This window comes from Vidua chalybeata, chromosome 3 (genome assembly GCF_026979565.1).
Source record: "Vidua chalybeata isolate OUT-0048 chromosome 3, bVidCha1 merged haplotype, whole genome shotgun sequence".
Classification (NCBI taxonomy): domain Eukaryota; kingdom Metazoa; phylum Chordata; class Aves; order Passeriformes; family Viduidae; genus Vidua; species Vidua chalybeata.
Window position 1 is genome coordinate 33,137,507 of NC_071532.1, and position 12,699 is coordinate 33,150,205.

The 12,699-nt window shown below is 42.1% G+C and overlaps 1 protein-coding gene across 2 annotated transcripts in view; it reads right to left on the bottom strand.

Moving 5' to 3' along the window:
- TTBK1 (tau tubulin kinase 1) overlaps positions 1 to 12,699 on the bottom strand; it is a 103,847-nt gene that overhangs the window by 59,388 nt on the left and 31,760 nt on the right. For both annotated transcript variants that reach the window (XM_053938037.1, XM_053938038.1), the window contains exons 4-6: positions 7,402 to 7,475; positions 4,472 to 4,612; positions 3,120 to 3,224 (exon numbers count right to left, since the gene is read on the bottom strand). In XM_053938037.1, the coding sequence (XP_053794012.1) occupies positions 3,120 to 3,224; positions 4,472 to 4,612; positions 7,402 to 7,475 (320 nt within the window). The remainder of the gene's footprint in view (positions 1 to 3,119; positions 3,225 to 4,471; positions 4,613 to 7,401; positions 7,476 to 12,699) is intronic.

Sequence of the window (12,699 nt, forward strand, 5' to 3'; positions counted from 1 at the left end):
CCCACAAAGAAATATCAAAAAATGAGACTGTTGAGAACAGCTGAGCTACCCTGATTGTCAACAGAGGGAAGAAAGGTTGCTGATGCTTCCTTACACACCTTCTGGTCCCAGCCATCTTCTGTCCTTATAGAGCAATGAAAGTTCCTGCAGATCGTTGCCCAGCAGACTTTGTAACATGTGGCAATGGGCAAGTAGTAGAGGGGGGAGACCATTCCTGTGACAGCAAATCTGTGCCACAATAGCTTTTCTCCAAGGACTAGCATTTGTGCTAATATTAGCATCCCACACAAGGGAGATCTGTTTTGTTTTCCTAGAAGCACAGGATAAATTCAGATTGAGAATAAATCTGGACTTACTTATGTCAAGTGGGCCATAACTTCACAAATGCTGATCTATCAAGCTGAACTGTCAAATAGCCATCCTCTGTAGAGACATAGAGATCAAATCCATAACACTCATCAGAGGCTCAGGAGAGTAACAGCTCCCTACGTAAAAGCTGCTGGGACAGCCCTTGAAATGATCCCACTTCATAGTTTTAATCAGTCTCTAGAAAGTAAGAGGCAAGAGGTAAGTTTAAAAAAACCCCAAAACCCAACAAATCCACAGCATCCTAAAGACCTGTCTTATTATCGGTATTACTAGAAAGTCATTCAAAGTTTTTCTGAAAAGGTGATAGTAAGATTGTGACTGTGAATTTCAGAGGATATGAAAACAACTGATACTTTTATGGTATTATTCATAAAGTATGACAATTCTTCTGAAACTGTAGGAAACTACAGAGAACCTATGTGAGCATAAAACTTCTGTTGACAAATTGAATATGACTGAAAGCAAAATCCAGACATGCTTCCAAAAAAAAGGGAGTGAGCCCCTTCCCTCACCTATCTTGTGTATTGCACCTCAGAACCAAACCACAGAAATACTAGGCTCAGGATGGTTATGTTATAAAACTGAAAAATTTATTCTCCATGGATAAACGAGTGGAAAAAGAATGGAGAAAAAAGAATTTACCTTACTGTCTTGAAATAATCTCTTCAGTGAAACAAGTGATAAAGTTCTTATTAAAAAAAACCAAACACGAAAACACCACAAAATGTCTCATTTCTCTTGCCTTCATACCACCCTTCACTTCCATCTCCTTCCAAATCCTCAGTTCATTACTTGGGCAGCAATCACTCTGTGCTTCTCCAGACAAATGCCTTGGCCTGATAAGTGGGACTCAAAGTGGTGTCAGGCAGCAGGGACACAAAAGCACTAAAGAGCCCAGTGACTATTGCATAATGTTAAAAGGCACTGAAGTGAATATTTATGTGTTTTTTTGCTGTATCATTTCTGTCAAAAAGCCTGACCCCCTTAAGTGTGGTGTGGGAGAATAGGTGCATTAGGTATATGAGACTTCACCCTGTATGATCCTCCTATATTCGAAATGAATGGAGACTTTTCACCACTTTCAGGAAAGCACACTCCCACCCCTCTGGGGATGGCATGTATGTTTTTAGGAACAGATCATATGTCAGTCATCCTTCTATGAGACCCATCTGTGGCAAGCAAGCAATGAACCACCAGGCTGAGCAGAATGAAGACAAACCTTCTCGGAGTCCTGCACTCTGACAAAGCCCCCCTCACCCACACCAATACAAGCAGGACACATCTTGCAAGACACAGCTGAAAAATCTTTTCCCTGGAAAAGGCTGGATGTAGACCTGTTTCTAAAAACAGAACCTGGGAGCAAACTAAAAGTGAAGTAATTTTAAATTATGGTAAGAAAGGAACAAATAGAGGATTCACAAGAAAAAACATTTGGAAAAATTAATTTCTTTAATTGTTAAGAAAGAACAGTGTTCAAATAATGGGACTTAAAATACAGACATAAAGAATTATTTCATTAAGAAATGAAGAAATTTTGCAGAAAACAAACAATACAGTGTTAAGCTGTAATGGACTTGAATTCTGACTCCAGAAAGAAGAAGGGAATGGGACTATATTTTGTGAAGGGCAATATGGAGAAGGATTATGCCCAAACTAAAAACAATTGACAAGGAAGTCCAGTAGTATGTAATGTGTGTCTTTCTAAGAATAAGAGGCAGGCACAACCTTTGGAGCTGCTCCTAACTACAGGGAAAAAGAAAACTGAAAAAAACTTATGAAAGAAGGGAAAAAAAAAAAAAAAAAAAAAAGAAAAACTCCCCAGCTATATTAGTCTACTAAAGACACAAAATCTGCTCACTTTGCTTTCTTCCCACTCCCCAAACATACCCTGAACTACTGAGTCTCTCTATTTAGCTGGCACATTATCACCATTTTCCAGAACAAAAATTATCTTGCAGGTGGAAAAAGTGTGCAGATCCAAAGCTGCAAGCCTAGAATGATAAACAGAGATATTGTAGGAGCACTCTCTGCTTGCACTGTGTCCTGAAATAAATCTAGGAATTCTCTGACAGATCCTAGAATATCTGAAGCTTTACACATCATTATGAGTGACCCCAGATAACACCATGCTGGTAAAAGAACTGAAGATAAAACCCATATTACATGGCACAAGTCATGCCCCCTGCCCTTACCTCCCCTCCAGGCAGGCACATTGAAATATCCCTGCTAGGAAATCTGGACAGAGGCAGTAGACACAAAATCAAAGCCAGGAAGGGTGAGAACAGCATTACAGGCTGCAGCTCACAGTAAGCTCAGCCCCAGAGATCGAGTAAGCCTCTATCTTCTAGCACACTTTTTCACAAAAAGCTTTAAGAATACACAAACCTGTTTCCCCAGACCACAGAGAATTGAACTAGACCAGTCCCCTGGGGCTACAGAAGTTACATGGCCAGCATTGGGCTCACACTCTTTGTTAGTCTATATTGTACTCAGTAAGTATTGCAAGCCTGTGGAAAACATGATTAATAAAAGAAAAAAAAAAAAAAAAAGCCACACATCTTTAAGACAAACTCTATCATCCCTTCTTAGATCCCCAACTCAGCTGAAGTCACTTGCTGCTTCTCACCTTGCAGAAAATGCAGTGCAATATAACGACCACGCACAACAACAACAAAACAAACAGAACCACAAAACCTTTCCATTCCTAATCAGCTGCAGAAATGGAAAAATACTGCTTGAAATGTACTTACTGGTCGAACTTCCCCAGTAGTGTTGGTGTACTGACGGGCCAGACCAAAGTCTAACATGTAGCACTTCCTGTATGTTGAAGGTAAGCGGCCCATGGCAAAGTTGGACTGGACAAAGAAGGAAAGAAAAGTCAAATTGATGCCAGCAGCTTGGGTAAGAGTGGCCATTTGTTAGCAAAATTTCATCATGTAGCTCCACATGCCTCTAGTGGAAACAAGTCAAAGAGATTAATTTTAAGATGCACCTTAAACATCATAATTAGAGAATCACTGCCTTGACAAGAAGTTAACTTTGCAGATGAGAGACTATGGAGTCTCAAAATTGCTAAAATTCACAATAGCTTAGCTAAATTTCTGCTGCTCTGAGAAAGAGCTACATTTAACACCACTAGTTCTGCAGTGAGAACTCCATGACTTGCATAACAGGCTGGAGTTCTTGTAGACAAATGCTTCTGTTCATGGTTCAACTGCTAGCGTGAATTATTCTGCCCTACCTCCCAGGATCTCTATTTACTGCATTGCATTGACTAGATCTATCTGAAAATTGAGGCAAATAGAAAACATCAGGCTTGGTTCTTAGTAAATAAACCAATAATAAGCAAACAAAGCAGCTCCTTTTTTTGACCTCAATCCTAAAGTTCTATCCTTTACCATAATGGTGGCTGCTAAAGGATTTGTGGCCAATCACATCAGTGACTGGTTTTCAACTGAATCCAGTCAGCCAAAAGCACCTGATTTTAAAAGGAGCAAATGAGTTTGCTAGAAAGAAGTTGGTCACAGGTATGGCACAGCAGCAAGTATTCAGGTCAAGTAGTAAAGAGCTGTAGGAAGAAGACTGGCTTCTACAATGAGACTTGGAATTACTGTGCTTTTCCTAGGCAGATGACCAACAATGTGACTGTGCTTCTGACACTGGAAACTGTCACATATACAGGATTAAGAGCATGATTTAGCTAAGTCAAATACATGAATTAACATTTATTCAAGTGATGTGTCACAGAACAAGACTTCCTTTCTGAACAACTTTTACAGTGATAATTGGTTGGACTCCAAAGGACCATTCAGAACCACTGCTTCATCATGGTATCTTGACTGCTGTAAGTATGACTGACAGCTACCAACCCACCATGGAGCAGCCTCTGCCAATAAAAGCTGGTTTGCTATGCACTTCAAGGAAGGACAACACTAGATTACTATTCTGTACCTATAGAAAATACCAAACATGTCAGACAGTGGGAGTGTGCAAGGAAGCCTAAATGTATCTGTTGAGACCTGCCCATACTCAGACTGTCTTTATTGACTCAAGCAGAATAGACAGACATAAAACCAAAAGGAAAATTTCCAAAACAACATACAGGCTTGATGTCGCGATGCAGGAATCCCACAGAGTGAATGGCTTCTATTGACTCCAGAATCTGTTTGCCCAATCGCAGCGTTGTGCTCAGTGTGAAAGTCCCTCGAGGCTGACTCCTTCTGAGATCTGCAAGATTTCGGCCCTGAAACAGTCAATAGAACACTTAAACCATCACAGGCAAGCAGAGCCTTTCACAGCTGTGAGTTCTAACAACCCCAAAACAGCAGACACGCTGCTCAGAGAGGAGCTCACATCATGTCTGTTTTATTTCTTGTGTAAGATCTTCCAGTAGATCATTTTAGTTTTTAAGTGATGCATTTGCTGATAAGGAGATACCAGATTGTTGTCTTGGGAAGTCAGTTGGTCACTATTTGTACATTAAGTACAGCATGGACAGCAGTGCCTCAGACTGTAGAGACCAGCATGTCCTTACTGTTAAACCCAGGCCATACAGAAGCTGATTTTAAAACAACCTCTGACTGCTCTCTGAGCCTTCTAAAGATTAAAGCAGTACAAATTCGATAAGCAGGTAATGATGCTGCAGTTTTATCAGAAACTTCCTAGCACACATTGTCTAGTTCAAGCTCAAGCCAGCATTGTTGTGGCAACACCACAATGGGGAAAGTTGTCTATCAAAAGAATCATACCCAAAAGCAGGAGGGAAAGATTTTTCCACTGACTTAATACTTATCAAAACAAATTGCTATTTTACCTCCAGTTAATTAAATTTCTGAGGAAAAACAAAAGGGCTACCAGCTATGCATGAAAATCAAGACAATTTAGGAAAGAAAAAGAAAAAAAGGACAGAGTAAATGCAAGAAAAATCCCATTGTTATTTGATGTCTGTCATCTCAGTTTTGTCTATACCTCTTTAGCTTTGTAAAGAGAAGCTACTAAAATCATGGTATTCCATGGCAGAGTGCTCTTCTAACCCACAGAACTAATGCATTTACCAACTCATTAAAAACATTAGGAACAAGAGCCTGCTGTTTCAGAGAACATTCACGAGGAACAAAAGCTATAGGGACATTCTGTTCATTACTGTGCTTTAGAATCTCTTGATTCTGCTTCTGTAAAGACATATCTAGAAGACATATGCTTATAATACAAGTCCATATGAATTCAAGCAAAATTCCCAACAGCAAATATACAAAAAATTCCAAACAGTTGAGGCAAAAACAGAAACTGCTCTCCAAATGCCATCTCTTCATCCACTTATTTCCAGCTCTCAGGTCATGTACAGACATAAAGATGCCAGCTTGCTCATGTACCATATGACAAGTCTCTCAAATTGTTTTGAGCCGTGTTTCACTTCAGGCTCTGGACCCTTGAAGAATCACACTGACACAGGCCCACTCATAGATACAGCCAAGCCACAGCAGTCCACCCAAGTTTGCTCCTTAACATGAACAAAATCAAACTAAACCACCTCTTTAGTGCTTATCCTCTTGAATTTCTGTGACACTTTACTAGAGGCAGCACAGTTTTGTCATTGCTGTTCAGAAACATCCAAGTTACTGAACTGACAGCAGATCTTGCTTTCCACTGTAAAGCTGTTCCTTGCACATCAGCTCTCTTATCCAATTGTAACATGGAAAGGCTCATTTTTTTCAGGGCTGCACGCTGAAATGTGCTATAAGTTTCCCCAGCTCCCAGTGGTGCCAGGAAAAGACACAAAATGAGCATTATTTTCCAAATAAACCCTGTCAGGTTGATTATGGAACAGTGCAGATGCAATGAGTTGCACAGCTTGAGAGAGGAAGCCTCAGCCCTGGTGACTGAAGAGAAAAGGAGAATTGCAGTACACAACAGTCAGAGGGACATGTAAACCATGTCTCAGCAGGTCTTGAAGTTGAAGGAGAATTTTAGCCTGAAGAGTGATGGTGCAGAACTAACTAATGTCTTGTGTATCAACGTCTTCATCTGCAAATAATGAAATTATTTTTAGCTCTGCCTACTCTACAAGCTCAGTTACATAGTCAAGAACAAACTAGAAACTAAGAAAACCCCTGCAGAGAAATTTCTTTCCAAGATAAAGTCTCTTTTATCAGGCTTGGTAAGGACAGGATTGGGAGGGTAGAAGCCTTATTCTTCCATGAGCTCCAGGCTACCCCTGGAGTTCATACTCACACTGCAGCAGCAGCAGTACCCAGGGTTGTTTAGAGAGCTAAGGGATTTTTTTCTATCCATAACAGCAGTTGGGATGCCAACAACACATAAAAGGCAAACCCAAGCACCAGGAGTTTACTGGTTTTATACAACTGTCTTGCAAAGCAGAACTACAAAAGAATCAGAAGTTTATTTTAAAGAAGTACTGGGATCTGCTGGTACCTGTTTTACTTCACCTACTGCGTAGCAGTGCAGTCACCACGTGGTAGCTACCCAAGTATTTGCCCTTATTAACTTGGTATCAGCAGTGTTCAAACAGGAGTAAACACTGCTGTGGAACAGCAGAAGTTGAGTTACTGCTGAGCTTGGGAGAGACAGGGAAACCAGAGATTATGGCCTTTCACAGAGAAACTGTGCTGCTGCTGTGACACCACAGCTCACTCTGAGCTCTGATACAAGACATATTTTGAATGCTGCATCACACCTCAGCAGGAGGTATTTCAAAGAGCTGCCGCTGCTCCACAATGCTGTGGGTTGCTCCTGTGAGCATTCTGAATTGAGTGCTTTCCCCAGAAAATTGACAGAAAGCCATCTTAAACAGAAAAGCAGAGCTATGAAATATTTTAGCACATCTTGATGACTGGAGCCATCCCAAGGGATATCAAGAGCAACACCAGCCCTTCTCATTGTCTTCCATTACACCCTCTTTCTTTGTACAACCAAGTCTTTACACTAGTGCTTGGCCTTATTCTCTCAGTGTAAATCCTTCCCAGTGATGCCATCTCTATTGGACAGACAGGAGAGGTGAAGGACAGAACTCACCTGAAGCTGCATGACCACATAATTAAACTTTTCATTTCTTCCACAGCCAATAAATCTGCAAACATGATCCTTCCCTGAAAAGAAACAGAAATGAACAGAATAGAACATAAGACAACAACCCTGTGATTATGATGCTTAGAGAAATGGTTTCTGATTCAGGGCTGGTACCCATAAAATGGTATCAGGTAAGGAGCTATGCATAAAATACTGAGCTCAGCTTATTACACCAGCTTTACTCAGTACAAGCTGACTTGTACACACCACCACCACACTTACCTACTAGCACTGCTTACCCTGAAACAGTAAAACTAATGCTACCTCGACATGAATGAACCCTGATTTTTATAGTCAGAGGCACCTGGAAAACAAAGAAGTTTATGGAAATACTCCATTGAAACATTAAGACAATTTCATAACAACAGAAGGGAAAAAATAATGGGCCATTCAGTGTCAAGTTCTGGCATGATGTTAGTACAAACTACACCTATTCAGGCAAAATCAAACTAACTCAGCCACCCCACAATACTCAGCTGGTCCTTGGCGGAGAGCGGAGGCTGTGGTTTCAGACCCTGACCTGTAATGTATTTGTGATGGTTTGCTCTCTGGATTCTCGGAAGGGGAAGGATGAGGCATGAATTCCCCTAATAGCAGACTGCTGATAACAGAGTAAAGGTTGATGCACACCACAATGGTCAGCTCTTGGTTTCTGGTAGGATTTCTAAGCAGGGAAGGGTGTGAGTATCATTGCATAACTTTGCCCTATGTTTCTTTGTAGCACTTGAGCAATGGTGATTTGAATTAGTTTTTAAACCAAAGCTTATTGTTTGATAATTCCCAGTTTTAAAGAAAAAAGGGAGGAACATGAACACATAGAGTAATAAGTAACTGCACTGCCTGTAGCACCCTCAGGGCCCTGCTACTGCTGTCACTGTGTGCACCATAGGCCTGGGGCATCAGAAACCGCTGGGGACAGCAAGACATGACAGAATAGGGACATGGAGGGCAGCAGGAGACAAAGGAGCTGCTTTTTCACTGGAGAAACAGAGCTTTGACCAGAGCAGTGCACACAGCTGTGGAATGTGGAGCTCCATGCCAGGACCCTCAGTAAGCGCATCAAAAGCTTGCCCTTTAGGGCCCAGCAGCATCCCACCAGAACAACCACACTCTCTCTCCTACCATAAGGAGGTAACAGAGCTGCTGGGAACCAGAACATGAGGAATACAGATGCTGACTGCTCCTTAATACCTTTGGAAGAACAGGTTTAAGACAAACAAACAAACAAACACACACAAGTCCTACTATCCATCTTCTGGTTAGATTAACAAGAATGTTATGTATCTGCAGATCCTTCATGACTCTGGCATGGACATTATCCAGTCTCACGACTGAATGTGCAAGACCATGCTGAAACCATAAAGGAATGTCACAAACCACCAGATTTCAGGAAAAGACATTCAGAGATTAGGAAAGTATTTTCTTCAGTATATCACAGAATCTTCTGTGTTGGAAGGGACCCACAAGGATCACTGAGTCCAACTCCTGGCCCTGCACAGGACCATCCTCAGTAGTCACACCATGTGCCTGAGAGCATTGTCCAAATGCTTCTTGGACTCTGTCAGGCTTGGTGCTATGACCACTGCCCTGGGGAGCCTGTTCCACCCACTCTCTGGGTAAAAAACCTTTTCCTAATATCCAACCTAAATCTCCCCCGATTCAGCTTCAGGCTGTTCTCTCAGGTCCTGTAATGGGTCACCAGAGTGAAGAGATCAGTGCCTGCCCCTCTTCTCCCCCTCACAAGGAAGTTGTGACTGCAGTGAGGTCTCTCCTCAGTCTCCTCCAGGCCGAACAGAACAAGCAACCTCAGCTGCTCCTCACACGGCTTGCCCTCAAGGTCCTTCACCATCCTCATCACCTTCCTTTGGACACTCCCTACAGGTTTTTATCTTTTTTTGTATTACAGTGCCCAAAACTGCCCCCAGCACTCGAGGTGAGGCTGCCCCAGTACAGAGCAGAGGGGACAATCCCCTCCCTTGCCCAGCTGATGCTGTGCCTGATGCCCCCCCAGAGCACTGCTGTCCCTCCTGGCCGTCAGGGCACTGCTGACCCATGTTCAACTTGCCATCGATCAGGATCCCCAGGTGCCTTTTGATGGCACTGCTTTCCAGCATTTAATTCCCCAGTCTGTACATCCAGGGTTGCCCCAGCTGTTCAGCTGTTTTTCAATGCCTCCTGGAATATCTTCTCCGTAACTTTACCAGGCACTGAAGTGAGACTGACAAGCCTGTAGTTTCTGGGGTCCTCCTTCTTTCCCTTCTTGAAAATCAGGACAATGTTCACCAGCTTCCAGTCCGCTGGAACCTCTCTGGATTCCCAAGACCACTCAAAAATCATTGCGAGAGGGTTTGCAATGACATCAGCCAGCTCTTTGATTCTTGGCTGAATCCCTTTAAGCCTCACAGATTTGTAGGGACCCAGCTGGAGCAGCAGACTGCATAATTTCAGGGTCAGCTGGGAATTGATAATTCTCACAGTCATGATCCTCCAAGCTCTGAGGATCTGAGGCACTGAGAACCCCTTGGTCCATCAGCCATGTTGAAGAGGCAAAGAATGTGTTAAACACCTCTGCCTTGTCCCTATCTCTCTTTGTGAGGTGACCATCCCCATCCTGCAAGGGGTTGATGTTATTTTTACACTGCCTATTTCCATTAAGATATTTGAAAAAACTCTTTTTCATTGTCCCCTGTAATTCTAACTAGCTTCAACTCCAGCTGAGCTTTGGCTGCATGAATTTTCTCCCTGCAGTGGCAAGCAGCATCTCTGTATTTTTCCCATGTCACCTGACCTTGCTCCCACTGGGACACACTCTTCCTTAACCCTGTTTCTCACATATACCAGGCCCCTGGCCTGAGTGTGCCTACAGATACTGGGTGCTGTGCTACCGGTTTTCTGCTGTTGACAAGCTCATTGCAAATTCAGTGTTGATTTTGACAGGATTTTGGTTTTCTGAGGAAACCCCTTGAGATACTGTGTGTATACAGAACACGTCCTGGTGTGGGTATCACCAAGGAACGACCAGGACGCCTCAGCTGTCCCACCCATCTTTTTGCCACATGTCCCAGTAGGGATGGCTGTGCTGCCTGCCAATGTGAAGGGACCCTCAGAGCCAGAGCTGTCACTACAAAGTCAGCATATCTGGATAACCTCGGAAAGAATCAGTTCTGTTTCTTTAGGATCTCATCACACTCCTGTGCTTCAGCAAACTGGCCACCCACACAGGGGGCAGAGAGGATGGACAGAAGCAAGCCCACACTCATCCCAGCCATGATTCACAGATTTGCACAGACACACTGTGAATCCCACTTTGCTTTGTTTGCCTTTCAGAGCACCAGGGGCTGGATATTTAAGCAAAAGCCAAAACACAGTCACTATTTCTAGTGACAATGAGAGCTATTGTGTGGTGAAAAGGGTAAATTACTCATTTTTTTAAACATGCTTTTATTGTTTTACATAATTGCAAACCACATGCTTTTTGTTGCTGCAAAACTAGAGACAGCATTAAAAACCAACCCTCTGACAGGGAGAACCTGCCCACCTAAATCACTAATTTCAGTGAAACCAGAGAGGTAGTGTCCAGTGGTATGACTTAAGACACATCCTTGCTAATTTTTAAACAATATTTTTAATCAGTTTCCTCCATAACACCATTGTTTTCTGGATCATAAAATTTTACAGAAAGAAAAGGCATTTTAGTTTTTATTCTTTTTGAGAATTGTCTGTTTAAGATGACAATGTGTTTCTGCTTACTGTAATTTTTGAAAATTATGAATGGATTGACAGTTCTTGATTACATGCATCCCCAAACTGACTTGATTTTATACTGAATCCTCCTTTCCAGTCTAAAACAGGCTTGAACCTGACCTGCTGGTCTTGGAAATTTAGGCCCTCCCTGGAACAGCTCTGCCATGCACTATTGTGCAACACAAGCAGCACCAGGAAAATAGAAGAAAGGAGGTGAGGGAAAACTGTGCCCATTTCTGCATGAAACAAAAAGAATATAACAGAGTGTAGGAAAGGCAGGCCACATTTCAAAGTGCTGCATGTACAGCCAGCTAGTCATACAGGTGGGATAAATGCCTGCAGCATCAAACCTTCTGGGTCCCGGAGGCTTTCACTCATTTGTCATCTAAAGGAGGCACCAGATTACAACTGTTTGCTCTCCTGGAGCAGTTCATGCCATGCTGAAGTGGCAGATGGAGGCTGACAGTCAGGTGTGACTTTGGGATTCCTGCAGCTCAGTCCTGAGGCTGATCAGAATTATGAAGCACACAAGAACAATCATGTTAATAACCTCCTGTGCAGACAGGATGGTGGAACTGTCATTCCATCCATGAACTTCCCTTTAAGGCAGCAGGAAATAGCCCTCTCTTCTCACACATGCCCTCCTCAAGCATGGAGATCATAGCAGAAAGCAGCAAAGCATATTTGAACCCAGAAAAGAAAGAAGCGGGGGGGAATGTTTCTTTTCCAAAGTATATTTGGTATGGGAAGCCTCACAACCCTTTTACTGCACTAACTGCCAGATGACACTTGCTCCTTTGCTAGACTGCTCTGCTCTAGACTGCTCTTGCTTTAGACTGCTAGACTGCTCTGCTCAACAGGCACCCAGATATACCAGAGGGTCACAAGTTATACCATAGAAAATATGCTCTGTATCTGCATTTGTTTTTTACTAAAACAAAGCAAAAAACAGGGCAATAAATTATAAAGAGATTTGGCCAGTTAACTAACACTGGAGGAATACATCAGCCCAATGTTCATAAGCACCGACTTGAGAAAAGTTTCAGTGTTTTATTTAGCAAGCATTTAGTTAAGGCAAAATTTTAATGTTCAGCCATAGAAAAATATTCTTTCTACTGCAGTCTTTTAACTACAATGAATATAATAATGGCCCATATAATATGGGGTAAGAAATATTTCAGTCACTGAAATCATCTTCACCCTCCTTTTTCTGAAGAAACTTAAAAATTACAGTCAATAATTATGTTCTCATGTATAAGAACCCCTTCAACCCTTGGAGAGATATTCATCACCTTGTAGAGATATGATTAAAGTCCCCATTTGAATACTTTAAAACTTTCATTACATGAAAAGCTTTCATTACACAGCCCCTAAAAGAATGTAAATTATGATCCTTTTTTGAGTCTATTTTTTCACAAGGATCAATTTCAAACTGGTGGACACCAATATTCATTCCAATCTTCTACTCATTTAAGTTCTTGAATATCCCTAATGTATTTT